The sequence below is a fragment of the Poecilia formosa genome, unplaced genomic scaffold (genome assembly GCF_000485575.1).
Source record: "Poecilia formosa unplaced genomic scaffold, Poecilia_formosa-5.1.2 Scaffold646, whole genome shotgun sequence".
Lineage (NCBI taxonomy): Eukaryota > Metazoa > Chordata > Actinopteri > Cyprinodontiformes > Poeciliidae > Poecilia > Poecilia formosa.
In genome coordinates this window covers 144,403-165,014 of record NW_006800585.1, presented here as the reverse complement: position 1 = coordinate 165,014, position 20,612 = coordinate 144,403, and the positions used below count along the sequence as shown (strand labels likewise).

General features: G+C 44.7%; 2 protein-coding genes across 2 annotated transcripts; both read right to left on the bottom strand.

Annotated features, from left to right (window-relative positions):
• Positions 1 to 2,030: 2,030 nt before the first annotated feature.
• cfap53 (cilia and flagella associated protein 53) lies at positions 2,031 to 5,406 on the bottom strand. The gene is made up of 8 exons (XM_007541979.2): positions 5,203 to 5,406; positions 4,485 to 4,714; positions 4,246 to 4,419; positions 3,632 to 3,935; positions 3,328 to 3,546; positions 3,046 to 3,262; positions 2,812 to 2,914; positions 2,031 to 2,291 (listed from the first exon to the last, which is right to left on the bottom strand). Exons 1-8 carry the CDS (start codon positions 5,269 to 5,271, stop codon positions 2,069 to 2,071), a joined length of 1,539 nt encoding a protein of 512 aa, XP_007542041.1. The 5' UTR covers positions 5,272 to 5,406; the 3' UTR covers positions 2,031 to 2,068.
• A 751-nt stretch (positions 5,407 to 6,157) lies between these two features.
• On the bottom strand, positions 6,158 to 10,175 carry LOC103130559 (uncharacterized). Its single transcript, XM_016666011.1, has 11 exons — positions 10,093 to 10,175; positions 9,359 to 9,560; positions 8,889 to 9,085; positions 8,618 to 8,786; positions 7,790 to 7,883; positions 7,687 to 7,710; positions 7,519 to 7,575; positions 7,180 to 7,292; positions 6,986 to 7,109; positions 6,661 to 6,731; positions 6,158 to 6,586 (listed from the first exon to the last, which is right to left on the bottom strand). Exons 3-11 carry the CDS (start codon positions 8,939 to 8,941, stop codon positions 6,365 to 6,367), a joined length of 927 nt encoding a protein of 308 aa, XP_016521497.1. The 5' UTR covers positions 8,942 to 9,085; positions 9,359 to 9,560; positions 10,093 to 10,175; the 3' UTR covers positions 6,158 to 6,364.
• Positions 10,176 to 20,612: the final 10,437 nt, after the last annotated feature.

Sequence of the window (20,612 nt, the reverse complement as noted above, 5' to 3'; positions counted from 1 at the left end):
CCGCTCACCTGGAGGCCCCGCCCACTTCCCACACTGTCACAGCGCTGCCAGAGATCAGACACTGCAGGGGGGGGGGCTGCTGACCAGCGCCCCTAAATAAAACCTGGTTCGGTCTGGGTTCTGGTTCTGATCCGGGATCTGGTCCGGACAGGTGAACATTAAACTTTTACTGTGAAGAGAAAGCAGTGAAGCAGAGCAGAGATGGTATCAGGGCTGACTGATGTGAATCGGATCAGAACCAGTTCAGATCCTATCAGAGCTAGTGATAGGATACGGTCCCACAGTGAAGCACGGTGGTGGCAGCATCATGCTGCCCGTATTCATTAATGGGAGGTTTTCTGGAGCCTCACCTGCCTGCAGCTGGGCTGCTGGACCAGAACCAGAACCAGAACCAGACGTCTGACCCAGTCTGGAGGCTCGTCTCTGAGTGGAACCGGACAGAACTTGGTAGGGTTCTGGAAGGATGAACTGGGCCGTCAAGGACTCAAACATTTATTGAGTGTTTAGTAAAAGATTAATTTTTAATGAATCAGTTCATTAAATGAATCAGTTCATTAAATGAATCAGTTCATCAGCCTGATGGAAACACAGCTGCTGTTATCTTATTCTGTCTGGTTCTGGTTCTGCTGGGTTCTGGTTCCAGGTCCAGTCTGAAGTCATTGCAGAACCATTGGGACAATTTTGGGTTTAGGTCAGAGCAGCCAGGCTCTTTCACAATAAAAGCCTGAGGGTGGAGCAGCAGCTGAGCAGTCTGTGCTACTGAGTCATCCTGCTCCCTCTGACTCACCTGATCCAGGTCTGATCCTGGGTGATCCGGTCTGCCGACCCAGAGTCTGGTTCCGCTCTGAGCAGCTGGCCGGCAGCGCCCCCCGGTGGCCGTCTGGGAGAGCTTAGCGCTGAACCGATTATTGGACATTTTATGGATATTATGATGATCGATGACGTTGTAATAATCATTAATTAATATTAATGATGATGATGATAATAATAATAATAACAATAATAACAATAAAATAATAATCATAATAATGATGATAATAATAATAATAACAACAATAATAATAATGATAATAATAATAACAATAATGATAACAATAATGATAACAATAATAATAATAGAGGTATTTAGCTCCAGGCCTCAGAATCTTTAAACTGACACTTTAAATCGGTTTCAGCTTTTATTTTGAAGGTCCAGGTCATTTATCAGCTGGTTGAAAACTATTGTCACCAATATGGCTCCACGCTCAGTTCGCGATACAAGGGGGAGCAAACAACTCAAAAACCCCACCAACGGAACAATCAAATTTAAGACCTTTTATTACTACAAAAAGTCACTTGAAATAGTGGCTATATATAAAATAATAAAAAAAAACCAGTCCTTTTCCCTCTTTTTTTCTTTTATGAGATCCCAAAAAGTTCCGTAACAGGCAGTCACCAGTTCCAGATCCTCGGCTGAGTTCCACTTGCGCTGCTCCAAGTGAATGCAGCCCGTTCACACTTTATCCACTGGCCAGCTCCCAGCTGACTTTTTAAAAACTCCGGCACTGCCCGCTCTTCGGCGTATCACGATCCTTTACAGCCAGACCCAGCTAGAAGAGAGAGACAGGGAGAGCGCCAGCAATCCTGCCCCAAGACTCCATCGAGTCAATTTCCTGTAACTCTGGGACGGAACACTACAGGCGCGGGCAGAGGACCTCCTCTGCCCTGATTCTCTGTGTTGGGCCGTCAGTTCGCCTCTCGGTTCTCTATGTCTGGGGTGCGGATTTTGTCCGTCACTCGTCAGGATCCGTCTCTCACAGGACTCGCGCTCCCTCCTTCTTTCTTCTTCTTCTTTTAGGTTTTTTGGCGGTTGGCAAACAACTTATAGGTGCATTACCGCCACCTTCCAGACTGGAGTATAGATTAGATGTCCTATCACTATAATCTTCCCATAAAACCTGATTTCCTAAGATAACTAAAAATGCTGTTAAATATTACATCTTCAGAGGACCTTTGCAGCAGATTTTTAATATCTAAAATTACTNTGGTTTATTACTAGTTAACTGCTGGTTTGCGGTCCAGCTCTCGGTCAGTCGGCCTGCGCGGTCGGCCGCAGCGCTCTCCTCAGTGGGTGGCTGCAGGCGTCCATCTTGTGCAGCAGCTCCTCCTTCCTCAGGTTGTAGAGCTGCTCCAGGATCAGGCCCTGCTGCTGCTCTCTGGCCTCCTGCTCCTGCTGGTGGCGCCGCAGCCGCTGCTGGTGCTGCATCTGGGCCTGCAGGTCTGCCTGGTACGCAACCGCAACCTGCCTGCGGCTGCGCAGACAGAGGGAAGAGACCATCAGACCTTCAGGTCTTTACATTTCATCACATCCTTGGCGTTCCTCAGGGTTGTGTGTCCGGTCCTCTGTTTGTGGTTACTATGGTAACGGTTTTTACTGAGTTTAACAGCTTCATTATCGACTGATAACTAATAAACTAGCTTTAAAACCATAACTCAGTTTTAACTAAACACAATTATTAATATTTTCCTAAACTTGTTTATCATTTCATGTAATAAACTGGTTACTATGGAAACCATATGATCCGATCAGTCCTCTCTCTACTATAATAAATCCAAACAGAAATATTTAATACTCAGGTTTCTGTTTTGTTATGAATCTGTTTTTATAACATCATCAGAAACAGATTTTTCTGCTTCTGCTGGTTTTCACATTTCACAGCCTTTAGTTTTATAATTATTATTATTACTAATTATTATATGTCTGTAAGCTGCCAGGTTCCTGTCAGATGATGATGATGGTAAATCCAACATGGCGTCCCTCCAGACTCCTACCTCCTCCTCTCCTCCTCGTCCTCCATGGCTGCCAGCTCCCTCTGTCTTTTCGCCTCCTCCTTCTCCTTCTGCAGCTGCTCCTGTCTGTCCTTGTTGGCCTCCACTGTGGAGAGTCAGGAGGAGAAACTGGCTGAGAATCAGAAAACCAAACGGCTCCATCCTGATTCACCACCTCCTCCTCCACCAGCTCCTCCTCCTCCACCACCAGCTCCTTCTCCTCCACCACCTCCTTACGTTTGGTCTGGATCTGCAGCCGCTGCGTCTCCAGCACCTCCTCCATCAGCCGGTCACGCGCCTCCCTGCGCAGCCGGCTCTCCTCCTCCCTCTTCCTCCACGTCTCCTTCAGGTTCTCCTCCATGAGCTGCTCCGTCTCCTGCTCCTCCTTCTTCTGCTTCTGCAGCTCCTCGGCCAGATACTGCCGGTACCTCTGCTGCTCCTCGCAACGCTCCGCCTGGAGACAGACATGCAGCAGGAGCAGGAAGCAGACTCCTGACCTCTGACCCCTGAGCCGCCTACCTTCCTCTGCGCCGCCTCCTGCCGCTGCTCCGTGTCCTCCTTGTCAATCTGCTGCAGGATCTTCATGTCCGTCTCCAGCTCCTGCTGCTGCTCCAGTGCCAGGCGCCTCATCTTCAGTCGCAGGTCCTCCTCCAGCTGCTGCCGCCGCTCCCGCCGCTGCTGCTGCAGCAGCTGCTCCTCCCGCTGCTGCTGCAGGAGATCCATCTTCCGCTGCTCCAGCTGCCAGAGGATGGAGAAGGACAGAGGTCAAAGGTCAGGCCTGGGCAGGGAGCGCAGCCCAGGCCTGAGGCGAGGCGGGGCTCACCAGAAGCAGCGCCTCCTCCTCCTTCAGCTCCTTCTCCCGCTGCCGCCGGCTCTCCACCGCCTCCATCTGCTCCTGCAGCATCAGCCGCTGCTCCTCATCTTGCTGCCGCTGCTCCCGCCGCCGCTGCGCCTCCTGCTCCTCCTTGGCCTGCCGGTCGGCCTCCCACAGCCGGTGGAACAGCTCCTCCTCCTCCTGCTGCCGCAGGCGCTCCTGCTGCTGCATCCTCAGCTGGTCGCGGCGCTCCCGGGTCACCTGCTGCTCGCGGCGCCGGCTCTGGATGCAGCGCAGCTCCTCACAGCGCTCCCTGAGGAGCAGAGGGAGCTCAGCTTCACCTCCACACTGGTGCAGGAATAGACAGTTGGTAACCGTTTCTGTGGACCAGGTCCTGGTTCCTGGTTCCTGGTTCCTGGTTCCTGGTTCCTGGTTCCTAGCTAGGAGACGTAGAGTTCCACGGTCCAGTTCCTGGTTAGGAGCTCCCACTTCCTGACCCCAACTCTTAGTCCCAGGAACCAGGAACAGGGAGCCACCAGTCCCTGGTTCCTGTGTGAACAGCTGGTGTTCCTCAGACAGACCTGTGTTGGTAACTGGACTCGGTTCTGGTCAGCGGTTCTTACGTGAACAGCTGGTCCATCTTGTCGGACACCAGCTGCAGCCTCTCTCTCTCTCTCTGCTCCTTCAGGTTCTTCACTCGCTCCCTCATCCTGGCCTGCCTCTCCAGCGTCGTCTCCTTGCTCTCCTCCAGCTGCTGCAGCAGTTGCTGCTCCTCCGCCACCAGCAGCCGCCTGAGCCTGAGGGACACACAGGAGGTCACCGAGGTCCGCTCCGGGTTCTGGTTCTGGTTCTGTTCTGATACCTGTCTCTCTTCTGGCTGATGTTGGCCTCGTGCTGCTCCAGCTCCGCCTCCACGCCCCTCACCACGGCTCCTCTGACGTAGCGGCGCTCGCAGCGCTGCAGCCACCACAGCTTCATGATGCAGTCCCGGTACTCATTGGTGAACTCCAGAACTTCATCCCGGATCTCCTTCAGTTTCTGGTTCCGGTCCACCAGGCGCTGGAGGGGATCCCTATGGGCCGGCTTGGATCTCTGAGACAAGGAGACAAGGAGACAAGGAGACAAGGAGACAAGGAGACGTTACAGCAGGAAACATCAGGACCGGTTTGATGCTTTTAGAGCAGGCATCGTTTCCCATCAGAGGTTTTTGCAGCATTTTGCAGCATTTTGCATCAGAACCTCCTAATAAACAGTTTCTGCCCTCAGTTTATAAATATAGTCAAAAGGAATTTCTGTTATGAAACTATAACATACATTAAATTATTTTAATCATATATTATTTATTGTTGTCCACATCTCTACGACTCTGACTCGTTTCTGGATCCCCGTTTGGTGGTCGCGGCCCCCGCCCCCCACATTGGGAACCCCGGTACAACAAACCTCCCTCAGTTTGTTGTCATTATGATTCATAAAGTCACAAACTGCTTTCCTCCTGCAGTGGTCCGGCTCGGGGGGAAGCTGGACCGGGCCGGTACCTGGAGCCGAACCGGAACCGAGCAGAAAAGCGGAACTTTTCTCACCATCGCCATGGTTCGGGGCAGAATGAGGCGGATGTCCCGACATTTCAATCTCCCGTCGCTCTCCATCATCTTCTCTCTTTTCTCACGGAACCGGATCAGTTAAAAACAGAACCGTCTCTGCGGTGGGCCGAAGTTCGGTTACCATAGCAACGGGACAACAGGGGCGAGCTGACGTCAGACGGCCGGATGCCGCTGACGTCTTCCTGGCAACCAGTAAACTAAACTAAATTAAACCGTAAATGAAATGATTTTATTCATGTTCCTAAAGGCTCATTTTATTTTCAGAAAATAAACTATTTTCATGTTTGTTTAGAATAAATTATGACAGGAAAATAAACAACCAGCCTGTTGTCTTTTACCCGGACGCTAGGGGGCCCCAACGAGTTACGGACAGAATCACCTCCGGTACCGGTCCAGTTCACAGCAGAACTCTGTTTAGTTTTCAGCTTTGAATTAAGATTAAGAATATTTTAATTCAGATGAACTAAAACCTTCATGTTTTATCTTCTGATTTTTTGTCTAATTTTCTCATTTAACTGCCTTTTTTATTCATTTATTTTATTTGTGAAGCCATGTTGAGATGTTTGGTTCATATTTATGATGAAGAAATGGGTTCCTTCCTGAAGTCGAACCGGAACCGAGCAGAAAACCTCGGTTCCGGTTGATCATAAATATGATCAATAACCAATATGATTAATGATCATATTTATGATCAATAATCTTTCACATTTTGACAAATCCTCCGGACATTGGTGTAATTTGACATGATGCCACGCGGTGGCGCTGTTGGCTGTAATTAAAACAAAACCAGAAACAGTGACGTGAATCTGTTTCAAACATGAAAATTAAAATCATCTTAAGAAATATTGAATTAGTGTGAAATTAATAAAGTGATTTAAAAAATGAATATAAAGTATTAAACTAGAGTTTTATCATAAAAAATGAGAAATTATACTGATGAAGCAAATAGTTTTATTGGGAATCGTTTTATTCCTCTGGAGACATTTTTATGGAACATTTATTGGACAAACTGAGTTATGGATAAATGACCGGATGGACCCAGGAGACATTTGGCTTGATGTTTACAGATATTTGTGAAGAATCATCAAGTTTTCCTCAGATTAAATGATCTTTATTGTCGGTGAGAACCAGAAACATCCAGTCAGAGTTTCTGTTCGGCCTGCAGCATTTCGCTGATTCCTCTCACGCTGATGTACAGCGCCACCAGCTGGGCGGGAGGATGATCGTCCTGATTGGTTTCGGGTCTTTTCATGTAACGTCCTGACTTCAGGAAGGATCCCACCCAGCAGAGCTGCTCCTTCTCCAGCAGGGGGCGAACCAGGGACTCTGGAACTTCAGCAGCACCAGCCTTTAGATGCTCCATCTGGACACAGACAGAGTTTTTATTAATTCAGTAAATTATAATTGAAGCAAAATGTTACTGAGTGAATAACGTACTATCTCCATGATGTGGTCCAGAGTTTCCGGACCGGATTTGACCAAAGCAGCTGGAATCTTCTCTGGTAGATCTGCACAGAAACGTTTTCCTCAAGCCTTTAGGAAACTGTTCTCTGCTAAACAGCTTCAGGTAAAACTTCAGTTTTTTAGTCTAACCACAAAACTTTGCTGTTGGATTAAGGTCTAGACTTTGACTAGGCCATTTAAACACAAGATCACCAAACATGTCAGAATCAAAGAGTGAGTTAATGTCTGCTCTGATATTGGATGTGATCTCTCATGTTTTAGATAAAGGATAAGGAACGGTGAGTGAGAAGCGGTTTACCGGCCAGAGCGCAGACCAGCAGCTGAAGAGCTCCGGCCTGCTCTCTGGAAGCAGATGAAACCAGATCCATGAACGAAGCTCCGGCTCCTTCAGGCTGAATTTCTCCATCAAGGATCCGATCCAGCTGACAGGAGACATGCAGAGTTTTACAGGCTGATCAGCAGCTGGTGCTGAGTGTGGATGTTGGATCTTACTGTGTCCTCCAGCTGAATCAGAGAACATCCTTCCTCCAGAACCACAGTGAGTTTTGGCAGCAGGTGACCACAGCCTGCCAGCGACTGCCACACATCGACGTTCTTCTCCAGTTCTGCAGAACCAACAGAAAACAGAAATCCTGAAGGATGGAAAGGAAGGAAACTAGACTAAAGAAAAGGTTTCCGTCTCAGCCGAGGCTGAAGAAACCTTCAGGTGGGAAAGAAAGAAAATATGAAATGTTTTAAATGTTTTATGGGTCTAATGATGTGAAGGCAAACTGATTACTGGGAACTCTGGAGATTTAACATCAGACTAAAAATCTGTTCATAGAAACTCACTGCCGATCATGTCCTGTGCCAACGTCGTCTGTTTGCAGGTTCCCATCAGTTTTGTAACTGTGAAGTAAATGAATAGGAAACTTAATGTGGACATGGAGAGCGTTCTTCAATTTGACTTCATGTCAGTGTGAACATAAAATTAGCTCAAATAAAAGGAGAAGATCGAACCTGAGAACATCGCAAGACGAAATCCTACGAAGATAAAAACAGAGAGTTAAGTTTTAAAATCACTATTAGGCTCAGATTTAAAAATAAAACACTTTGCTCTAACTCACAGTATTTCCATCCAGCTGCATCTCTTGGAGAACAAAACCAAAGGTTTTATTTTCTGGGATGATGAAACTTTTTATTCCAGACTTTTGACTCTGTAAAAACAAATCGGAGCAGCGTGAAGCGAACCGATCACATCCGTCTGAAACTTTCATCTGCTGATTCTCTCCATCACTGAACTGGAGCCTGTTTGAACGGGGCGACCCGGTTATGAACCCGTTATAAATAAATGATTTATTTTATTATTTGGTTCAGAGCCAATCTGGACCAACAGTTCTGAACATTCTGCTCATCATCAGCCGTTTGGTTTTCCTCTTCAGGCTCATTTACTGATAAACAAATTTGTTTATTCTTAAACTTCAATTGGGGCCATTCGAGCTCCAAGAGCCACAAATGGCCCCCAGCCTCAGTTTGGCACCAAGCAGGGACCCAACATGTCGGACAAAACCAGCAAAGGAGCTCAGACACATTAGCTCCCCCACCTGGTGAGTCCAGGAAGGGCAGGAGGGACGGACCTGCTGCCTGCCTGGCACACCGGGGTCAGAGGTCACTTCTCCGACCTATGACCCTCCCTGCACCTCTGGTCCATCTGAACCAGCGCAGGAATTCATGAACTCTCTCCAACATGGCGTCTGTGTTAGCGTGACGTGTTGCTATGACTATGGATCTGTAGGTCTGAGGTGATGGTCCACCAGCAGCCGGGGCGGACTAGCATACCAAGCTAGCTCCATATCAACATGCATTTAAAATGTCAGCCAGTCTGCAGCGCCTGGTGGTTGAGCGGCTCATGAAGATCAACCAGCCTCAGTTTGATTCCCTGATTACTCACCTCATCAGAGACGTCAACAAAGCTAAATGCTGTTATTCCAAAAATCCCTCCAAACGAAGCTTCGCCCAGAACCTGGACCTTATCCTTGTTGTAGAATCTCTGCACCACAAAAGCCAGTTTCTCTCCGCTCTCCATCTTAAGGCCGTCCACAAATCCCTGCTCCAGTTCGCTGTAAATGATGAACACAAACAGAAAGACTGTTGGGTGAAACGTAGAGAAGGGTTCTGTTACTGTTATAATTAGTAACAGAATTAGATGAAGAGACTCTTACATTGTCTTGTGCCGTAGCTTTGCCAAGTCCTCGTCTCTGACAAACTCTTTCATCAGTCACTGGGCACATTGGGTCCTTAGAGTCCCGCTTGGCCCCCACTCTACCTGTGGCTCCATCATGTCCTCCTCCTAAACCGATTCCCTCAACATGGCGGCTGATACTCTGGTAATCCTCCATGTGTGTTTTAGTTTGAGGCTCTAAGGAAGAAGATGAAACAAGTTTCAGGCATATTCAGTTTGGGCAGCTTAAAGGGTTAAATGAATGGAAGTCGATATGAAGTCCTCTGTTGGCTGGAAGTACAAGTGTGTGTGTGTGTGTGTGTTTGTAGGTGTGAGTGTGTGTATGTGTGAGTGAGTGAGTGATTGAGTGAGTGAGTGAGTGAGTGAGTGAGTGAGTGAGTGAGTGAGTGAGTGAGTGAGTGAGTGAGTGAGTGAGTGAGTGAGTGAGTGAGTGAGTGGTGTGTTACTAACCCAGACAGAGGTTTTCCTTAGAAAGTTCGGTCAGTTTAAGTCTCAGTGGTTTATATCTGTTGTTTGAATCAAACAGACCAAACTTCTTGTTCTGAATCTTGACCACGGTCAGCAGAGACCAGTCCCAGTTGTAGTTCCAGTTACTCTTCACAGACGGGCCCAGTTCTTTCCCCAAGACTTTGGTTAAACTCGGAAACAGACTCTGTGAACGTAAAGCAGAGACTCAACATGAAAAGGAATATTACTGTCATGATGAGACTGATTGCAGATTTGTGCTTCTTCAAAATTATTTCATCTTCCTTGCATCACAATCATAAAGGTTTTATTTACAGATGAAAGCTAAGAAAGATGTTTCCTGCTGATCCATCAGTCAGTGTGAACAGATCTGGTTTGATCTGGTTTGGTCTGGTTTGATCTGGTTTGATCTGGTTTGGTCTGGTTTGATCTGGTTTGGTCTGGTTTGATCTGGTTTGGTCTGGTTTGATCTGGTTTGGTCTGGTTTGATCTGGTTTGGTCTCACATCACAGCTTCGTTCTCTGTCTGGTGGGAAGTTTTCATCCCTCAGGTCAAAAATGTGCAGATCATTTTCTTATCGTCATTAAATGTGGTCAAAAGTAGTTAGAGGCTATAGATTGATGTAAAATATTAAACATGAATCATCTTTCAAACCTCAAAGCAACAACATTTTTATTCAGCAGCAAAATCATGTCTGATGACGATGACTGCTGTCTTACCTCTGCCATGTTGGCTGCTGCAGGTTGGATCTGGAGACTTGAAGTGAATCGGAGCCGTTTCTTTAAATCAGAATGAAACTGGAATGAAACTGGAGCCGTTTCTTTAAATCGGAATGAAACTGGAGCCGTTTCTTTAAATCGGAATGAAACTGGAGCCGTTTCTTTAAATCGGAATGAAACTGGAGCCGTTTCTGCTCCAACATGCAGACGATGTGTTTTTACATGAATCAAATTCCTGAGCTGTTCCTTGGAACATGAGTGGGAATCTGTCCAACCGTCTTTTACGGGATGAAAACTGACAGAAGATGAGTTCATCATCATCATCATCATCATCATCATCATCATCATCATCATCATCACAAAGAAATCAATTACAGTCGCATCATGTTTGAATCCTACTTAGAGTGAAATGAACCATGATGAATGAATAAAATATGCTTCTGTTGAACACATCAAGGTTTTACCTCAAACTCAGTAAAAATAAACTGAAGTGTGAATTTCTCAATCATAATTTATTAAGATAAGCAGGAGATGGAAAGATAAAGCCATATGTATCTGCAGAGGAATAATGCTGAGGTTCAAAGTATCAAAACTAACCATTAAACTTTCTCTCTGTTAATATCTGCAGAGAGATGCAGTCTTATCACTGATTACTGATCTTTTAAAAAACTCAGATTTTGTCTGATACCAATTTTTTTCTGAAATGTTGTTCGATATAGTAAGAAACCTGTTGAGTTGGCAACAGTGGACTCACTATTGTTCACTGTAAATGTGCAGACGCAGCTTGGAGGGCCAGTTGGTCAGTTAAACCTTTTTCACCGGAGAGCAAGAGGACAGTGGTTGATTCTTAGACCTTTTCCAAGTTAGATAAGATCGGCTTCATATGTAAAAATCGGTCAATCATCAATCTCCCAAAATTAAGGAAATCGGCTGGACGATAAATTGGTGCACCGCTAATTCAAACTCCTTTGAAGTTCACAGAAAGCCAAGTGAAGTAGCTGTTGCTGTTCTCCTTCACTGCCTCAGAGACTAAAAGGTAGTTCTCACGAAACCTTTTGCCTGCATTGAATGCTGTCTCTGGATAATCCAGACATGGAATAGATGTCATCCAGACTTTGCTCCAGGCTGTGGTTGTACGGTTCCATTTCTCTGGTAATTAAAACAGGAAGTTCCTGAATATCTTTCCCTCTCAAGTCAAAGCACAAACACAGAGAAGCCTGTAGACACATGTAACCTGGATGACCAGGCCACTGAGGCGGGTGTGTTGGAGCAGCACTGCATCTAAAAGCTGCAGGTTGGTGGCGCTCATGGACTGGAGCTGAATGGTTGGTGGTGTTTCACCAATATGGAGACAACAGCTGCAACTTGGAGTGGAAGGTCACATTGAGTCGCAGAGAGGAAACGGCTCATGCAGAGGAGCTCAGTGTGGAGAAGTCAGCAACCATCTGCAGAGCAAAGAGCCAAAGACTCCCAGGCCCAGATGCTGCACCACAGCCGACACCGGTAACAAGGCAAAGCCTGACATAAACGGTAAAAATGCTTCATCTACTCCAGAAAACCCCAAAACGTTTCCCTTTACATTCAGGCTGATGGCGGTGAGCTACTGGGCTGAAGCCAGAGCTGGAGAACCGTTTTCTGGGAAACGAGCTTCAGACGGAGCCACACAGAAAATAACTGCTGAAAAAATGTGTCACCTTCTGCCAGAAGAGATTATTATAAGCTTACAACCAGCACTCCCTGTAGTCGCTCATCACCACGCCCAGATCAAACTGAAAAACCAGCATGAAGCAGCATTCTGGAGAGTAAGTCCAGATTCTGGACCTTTGGCCGGTTGTCGGCCTCATCAGGGTTGCAGTTCTTCTCTCTGATGGTTTCACAGCCTCTTCTTCCCCATGTGAACACAGACACTGTCCCTGAGGCCCAACCCCGAACGGCAGCGAGTTCTCCTGCTTTATACCTTTGTGACCTTTTGGACGAACTGATAAAATCATCCGTCTTGACTGGAAAATTCCCCTTTTGGCTTTGAAACTCTGTTCCTCATCTGACCATCATTACATCTTATCCATTTGAAATCAATGCATTTAAATAACAGACCTACTTTCCACGTCACATTAGAAAATATTGATATTGTTCAATATTAATTATTGAAATTTGTAGCATTCAGTTCTCCAGAGTTATGAAATATCATCTGACTGCTTACAATTTTAACTTATGTAACTCATACAACGTACATCAGCTTTCCATCACATTTGCAATCAAAACATCATCTAAATAGCAAACTTATCAGAGACGTTTCCAACTTCCTGTGATTAAAGATTAAAGCATTTTTCATAAGACAGAACAGCTTCCTGACCTGTACGAAGGATTTTCTTGTTGGTTTCAGATGTTTCCTTGTTTTACTAGTTTCAGGTCGACTTCTGAAACCCTGAACTGGTTCAACACACTAGACTGTCTGAAAGGGCCTGGAGATAACTGTCCCTGTTAAATCTACCAGTTTTGTCTCATTACTCTGATAAACTAACCATTATTCAAACCTGAAACAATCCTAAAACCCTCAAGTTATTCTAAAACCATCTAATCTGGAATTATTTAATCCTTATTTCTTCTCTTGTCTCCATCCTGGAGTTTCATCTTCCTAACTAATCTCCTCATAAAACACTTATAACCTTTAAGAAAGGAAGAATCTCAATGAACGTTAACGTGAGTATTCTACATTGACCTGTAAAGAATAAAACTTCCTTCAAGGACGTCTCCAGCTGTCGCTCACTGAGAGCGTCTGTAATCACAACTATGACTATAATAATAATAATAATGGAGGAAGTTGGGTTGCGGTCTGAGAGAGGAATTCAAATGATTGATTTTTTGTAAATAATACATAATAATAAATAATCCCGTTTCTTTTACAGAACCTCTTACCTCAGTCAGGAAACTGTAACTTTCTCCTCGCCTCCTGCTGTTCCCTGATGAGCCACAACCTTCAAAACACTTCAAGCAAAACTGAGGCTCCTCCTCTGACATGTAATTGTGCCATAGATCTATTATCTGGTGCTTCTCTACCTTCTTGGAGATGTTTCACCTGTCAGAGCTAGAATGTGACATGAAGTCAACCATCATTGTTGCCATTCCAACTAAAAACCTCCACCTGTCGACTCGTCCGATCTTCAGGTTCTGCTTCTTTCAGTTCAACTTTTAAATTTCCTTTAGTTCCCTTTATTATGGAAAGTTTGACTAACTTTTCAGAAAAAACATTTTCCAACACATGCCTTAAAACATTTGCCCTTCTTTATTTTCAGCACATTTAAAAATGACCAAAGTGCTCCATAGGAAAATACTGAGCTAAAGGAAGACAGAGAAAAGTTTGAAGTAGCAAAACCACAAGATAAAACAGTCATAAAGTAATTCACCAGCCTATAACCTGAGTTAAGATGAAGACAGAAGAGGTTCCATCTCTTTTATCTGCTTACATGAACACGCTGCAGCTCACATAACCATGTTTATGTGTGTCTGCCATATGTAAACAGACTGAAGAATAAAAGCTGAACTCGAGTCTTTGCCTCTCCTGGTTCCGTCCATCAGGAGCTCAGTGGACCTGGTAACTCTGGTCCTGATCCGTTTGGATGACATGTATGGCTTGTAACATTTCATCATTTGTCGGCATTAAAGCCTTTTAACCAAATCATATCATTTCTCAAGGTAATTTACACTGAGCGGTTCTGGTCGGGTTCTGGGACTGGTAAACGGACCTGGTGGAGCACAGAGACAGAAACGAATGAAGTCCAACGCTTAAGCCGTTTTCACACTGCAAGGAACGGAACGGGTTCAAAGTAGGGCCGACCGTGTTTGCATTAGAACTTCCGACCCGGTTCCACCCGGCCCGATTGGAACCACAAGAGCTGTGGTTCCAATCGGGCCGGCCAAGCGGGGCTGCTTAGAACCAGCAGCTGATTGGCCGCTGGTTGCTATGGAGTCAGACGTTGATTTTCCGTTGACAGCTGTTGTCGTCATAGTAACCGTTCTACTGGCAGTTGGCAAACAACCAACTCGAACCCCAAACTGGTGAAGGTTGTGAACCACATTGTTCAGTTTCAAACAAGATGACATCACGGCTTCGATGGCACCCTCAGCGCATCGCAAACCCAACAGGGCTGCAGCTCGGGTGGAACCGTTCCAGTCCTCATCATCATCAGAACAAGAACCTGGAGAAACTCCACTAGTTTACAAACTACTGGCCACTTTTTCTTAAACATGGGAACTAATATGTAGTTTTATACTTTTTCTTCTTTTGCTCTTTCCTTTGTTATTTTGTTTGTATTTCATTCTAATTCCTGTAAAGCACTTTGAGCTGCCTTGTTGCTGAAAATGTGCTGTATAAATAAAATGATCAAGTAGTCTTGGTTCTTATTTAACAACCTGAATCTGCAGCTTGCAGGAACCTGTAAAAGGTTCTGTCCTGAAACAGAAAGTCTGCAGACATTTTATTCAAATGGCTTTTGAATATCAGTCATTTGAGTGAAATGGCTGNCCCCTGCAATGACACGGCGCCCCCTAGGGGGCGCGCCCCACAGTTTGGGAACCTCTGCCTTAAAACATTTGCCCTTCTTTATTTTCAGCACATTTAAAAATGACCAAAGTGCTACATAGAAAACTAGAAAATTCCTGCAGAAGTTTTAAGTGTGCCCTTAACCTTAAACAGTGTTTTAAATTTAACCTGAGACGTAGAACCATGCAGGTCTGATATACACCCTCAACCACCAGAGAACAGTGACTTAAGGTATTGTCCGGTATATCATGGTGATGTGGAAAATACGAATTACCAATCAAATGCAATGTCTAAATCCCAAATCAGTGAAATTCAATCCGAGTCCGATGACTATAAGCTTCGCACATGTTGTTCTCACTCATGGTCCAAAATAAAAAACATGAAGAAAGTTGGTAATTGTTAATTTCTAAAAAAAAAAAATAATTTTCATACTAAGGATTTTAATTTACACTCCAAAATGCAGAGAAGTAATAATTTTATGTAAGCAAAACATGAAATGTCACAGGAAATATGTATTCTTCCCACAATGCATTGTGACATCTGATTCAGCGCTGAGACTACTCACTGCCTCTGTCTAGGACCCGTTGCTATGGTAATTAATTATCTGCACCTGGGCTGGCTCTCTCTGTCAGGCAGGATGCTGGTTTCTATACTTGTGAGACACCCAGGGTCGGTCTCCAGGACCCTGACAAAAAACCATAAGCCCTAGGAAAATTTTGAAAACATTTTACGGGAGCTGGCATGTGTATCTATGTCATGACCAACTTTGAGATCAATAGGCCTCTATTTGTGCCTGTGAGGGGGAGTTAAACAGAGTTTTGGAGTCAGACCTCCACTGTGCTGTGTGTGTGTTTCAGAGAGAAATCTGTGAGACATTCAGCCTAAACTTTTGTCGTTTTTCTCAATTTATGTCGTCATTTTATCTCAGAATCCCAATAAAAATAATAGCTCCCTTCTCGGCATCGAGCCGCACGATTTGATACCACTTTTGTGGGTGTACACGCAGCGGTACGAGCCGCATTAATGGTGATGGAAGAAAAATAAATAATCTATAAAAATTCCTGAAGAAATTTTAAAGAGCCTGCCAAAGTGTGCCCATCACTTCAATCCCAGGGTTTTAGATTTGTCCTGATAAATAGATCCAAGCTGGTCTAACATACATATCTTAAGGTATTGTCAAGGATATCATAGATATATACATGAACTGAGTCGATGTCAAAATGTAATGGCTAAATCACAGATCAGTGTATTTCAGTCCGAGACCGACGAATATAAGCTTCGCACATTTTGTTCTCACTCATGGTTCCAAATAAAAGAAAGGAAAAAAAAAACGTGATGAAAGTTGGTAATTCTTTATTTCTAAAAATAAATTCAATTTTCATACTAAGGATTTTAATTTACACTCAAAAATTGAGAGAAGTAATAATTTTATGTAAGCAAAACATGAATAGTCACACGAAATATGTATTCTTCCCACAATGCATTGTGAGACCTGATTCAGCGCTGTGACTACTCACTGCCTCTGTCTGGGACCCGTTGCTATGGTAATTAATGATCTGCACCTGGGCTGGCACTGTCTTTCAGGCAGGATGCAGGTTTCTATACTTGTGAGACACCTAGCTTGGCAAGTCAGTCACTGCTCTCCTTATGCATTGCTATGGGCAGGCCCCAATAATAAAGAGACATTCTATTGGGTGAAGAACAATATGTGCCTGCCATCCAATGCATGGAGGCAGTGACTGACCTGCGAAGTGACCCCACCCACCCCACGCTGCCACCACCGACCCCACGCTGCCACAGCCGACCCCACACTGACACCGCCCACCCCACGCTGCCCCAATCTAAAACTGATAAAATAAAAGAATCGTGATGCTCTGGGTCTTAAGGTGCAAGTGCTGCCGACCTAGAGACAAGCCTTCCCCAGTAATCCTGTTCAGCTTTAGCGCCAGTGGCTTGTATTTGTCACGGGGCTGAAAGTGAGTGAAGAGGTTCTTCTTCCTGATCCGGACCAGAGTCAGCAGCTCCCAGTTCAGGTTCAAATCATCGTTACTGATGAGCCCAGCGCTCTGCTTCTTCACTATGGCTTCAGTTAACCTTGGAAACATTCTGTCCACTCAGTCACAGAACAGATGATGGATCCCAATCGAGCTCCTGCACCTGGCTGGAAAGTAACTGAACTTAGTTTTGTCTTATTTCAAACATTCTGACATATTTGCAGCAGAAACTGGACAAAACACTCGGTAAGATTTGGTGTTGTTCCAGAGAAGAACCACTTACCGTTCCTTCAGTTACTGTAGAACCTCTCCAGGTCCGAGCGCGGTTCTGTTCTTGGTAAACTGAGCTGAGCTCTGCTGAAGGCTGGAAGGAGAGTTGGGAGGAGCGAACGGTTCAAACTTCCTCTGGAACAGATCGTCATTGTTTAGACCTTTAGACAGCAGGAAGCAGCTGCCCACAGTGAAGTTTATTAATGTTTGACAAGTGAGACGCAGCCAGATAGTATTTTATTATAATACATAAGAATGTTTTGTTCAGGGTATCAGGAAACTCTCAATGCCCCGTTGCCATGGAGACAGAAGCTCTTGTTATTTTATAACCTCATTTTCACTCAATGGTTACAAACAACAAAACAGCTGCATGGAGATCTTAGTGTTTAAATTAAAGAGGGTGACGTGTTGAATCTCAGGTATTTCTACCCAAAGTGATGAACCCAAATGCAGCTCATCAGATTTAATGAAACAAGAACCATGGAGAACACAGGGAGCCAGGGCAGAACAAACAGAAAACCAGGGGAAATGACTGAAAAGACAGAAGAAAGAGGAGGAACCAGCCAGGAGTGACAGCTGGAGAAGTGTTTAAATACTGGAACCAAAGGCCTGATTGGCTGATGGGGTGCAGGTGTGAGGAGAGAGAGAGGCGGCAGGGGGCGAGGGAGAGTACAGATGAATCTGAGTAATAAAGAAAATCTAGACACAAGAAGGAAATAAACATAATAAACCTGGAATCAGTAAGAAGGACTGAACTGAGGTAAAACAGAAACGAGCTGATGAATGAAAACTGGAATCAGATGATAAACCCAGAAAACCCCAGACCTGACCGTCATTGTGAAAACAGCAGCTATATTTGCAGCAGTTTCACTGACTTCTGTCTGTTCAGGGAAAAAGGTATAAAAATGCCCTGAGTGGAGATGTTAGTGCAGGTGGTGCTGGTTTTTCTGAATGTTCTGGGCTGAATGAGCAGCAGAACTTTAACATTTGGTGACCTGCAGCAAAGACTGTAGAGGAGCAGCAGTGGCTTCGTGTCTGAGGGATGAAGAACGGTTCAGATTATTGTGTTCTGAAGGTACAGGGATTTGTTTGGATCATTGGGGGGAAAACTGTAAAAATAACATTTTTTATAAAAGTGTGACTTGAAGAATATGATTTGTGTCTTACACTTGAGAACTTGAAGTGTAACTGCTGTTTGCATTGTGAAATTCTGAAGAAAGTTGAAAAAAGAAAGACAGATCTTTGTAAAAGTGTTTTGGATGTGACCACAGGTTCTAGGATGAGTCCTAGTGAAAGTCCTTATTGGCAAATAAGGCAGGTATTTACTAGAGTTTTGGTTTTCTAATTCAGGAAAACAAACCTTTAGAGAATCCTAGAGACATTTATGTTAGAGGATGACGAGGCAGAGCCACAAGCCTGTGTTGGATTTAAAGAGGAAATCCCACCCAGTTCAGGGGAAACGGGTCCGAGTGGCTCCATCACACAATCTCCTCCTTTATATAGTGAATTATTTAACTATATTAGCATATTGATGACAAAAATGTGAATGAAAGGATAAAAAGTGGCATTTTCCTGTGTGAACGTAAGAACAGACAGAAAAATGTCTGGTTGTAGAACTGGAGACAAAAACGTTTGACGGCTGGACAGACGAGGATCATTAAAACTGCAGTAACATTTTGGTTTATCATATAATATTTGGTTGCACTGAAACTGAACAGAAGACAGTTTCTATAAAACAGCTGTGATAGATTTGAACTAAAAGAGGCAAAAAGGAAAAAGCTCTTTGTGCTTATTATGACTGGATGTTTAATAACTGAGCGTCAAATTGTTATTAGTATTTATTAATTGAAGGTTAGTAAACAGGTTTAAATGCTTTTTAAAGATTTTCTTTAAGTTGCAGAATAGTAAGGAAATGACTTTTCATAATGACTGTAAGGAAACCAGAACTGCAGGTTCCATCGTTCCTCTTTACTGAAAATGAAACGAACTCAAAGCAGCTCGACTTCCTTCCAGATGTCAACGGCGAACGGCTGTGTGTCGTCTCTGCCTGGTGGAGCTTTGAGCAGGAACTTCTTCATCACTGATTGTCTTAATAGATCAAAATACAAATAAATCTGACTGATTTCATATAACAGTGCCTGGGTTTCCCACAGCGAGTCAAAGTTGGCCAGATCAGATCTGAACCAGTTCAGGAGGTTAAATTGATCTATTACTGGGATATAAATCATCGTGTCTCGTTTCTTTTGGCTCCGTCTGATAATCATCAGCTCAGGACTTCATCCTCCCTCAGCTGAAAACGTCTGCAGCCCGTTTCACACTGAGGCTCTTCTCATACGACACCTTCACCTGTAAAAAGTTTCAAGATCAGTTTTCATCCTCCTGAAGCCGTCACAGATCCTCTCCACCGCCTCAGCCTGCTGTGGCTCGTAGCTCAGACTGGCTGAAGGTCTGAGTTTCTCTGTGAGGCTCAGCAGCTCCAGGATGCTGATTTCCAGTCTGATGAATTTTACGGCTTCAGCTCCGACTGACTCCTTCCGCACGTTCCCACATGAACTCTTTACTCCTTCCAGAGAGTTCTTCAGTTCTTTCACAATCAGTCTGAACTCCTCTGTCAGGCTGTTCATCCTGTGAACATGAGGCCATTCTAAAACCTCCTGCCTTGCAAGAAAACAAAGTAGAGCAACAACACCGCAAACAGCAGCGGCTCCGAACACAGCAAAGCTCAAACCTTTTGAAGCAGGAGCTGCTAATGCAGCCAGCAGAGCTCCAGCTGCCAGGAGAGCAGCTGCTGCCCTGATCCAGGTTCTTGTCTCATTCTGGATCAGTTCTAGTGGAGCGCTGAGGTCCTGAAGGCGGTCCAGGATCTGTCTCATGGTGGCTTCGTTGCCATCACACAGCTGGGTAAACGAAGCGGTGTTCTGGGACAGCCTGCGCCTCGAATCACTGAGGGTCGAAGGTCGGTTATGCCACAGGAAGTCCTTGAAAAACCAATCCATTGTCAAAATAAAGCATCGGGAAGCTGAAGTTCCCAGGAGTCTGGATAGATGTGTTAGCTAAAAACGCAGAAAGCAATGAAAAGCTGTTCCCAGATCAGAGGCAGACTGAGTCCTGACAGGCTGAGACCTGCTGACTCTGCAGGTTAAACCAGGTGGGAGCAGCTCTGACAGGAAACACCTGTTGAAAGGTGAACATGATGTCATCGTCAACTTTTAACCTGTGGCTTCAGTTTACCTGTCCACAACACACCTGGAAAATAGATTTATAGACTCTTCAGCATCCTGAATGATTGATTTTATATAATTTTATTTATTTTTCTTGAAGCTCTACGTAGCGCTTCCTGGTATCTAAGGCTGGGTTTAGCGCTCTGGGTTCTATTTATTTAATGTTACACCCCAAGAAACTAATTTCACTACATTCCCATGAACCACCAGGTGCTGATTTGTTACAAAGTTTTTAACTTAGTTAAACTGTTTGCTTCTCCTTTAACCTTCAAAAACCCAAAAACATACAAATACAACTGGCTTTGACAAATACCTGGTTTAGAAACAGGGTTTTCCCTTCCTGTTAACGCTTATAGAATTTTAAATTGACTGATTCTGGACAGTCAGTTTAACCGTTTAGCTATTTTCTGAATGAGAAGCTACATTTGGAAGCTAACTTCAGCTTCGACTGATAGCTACTGGTTGGGCACAGGACGGACAGCTATATANTGAGTG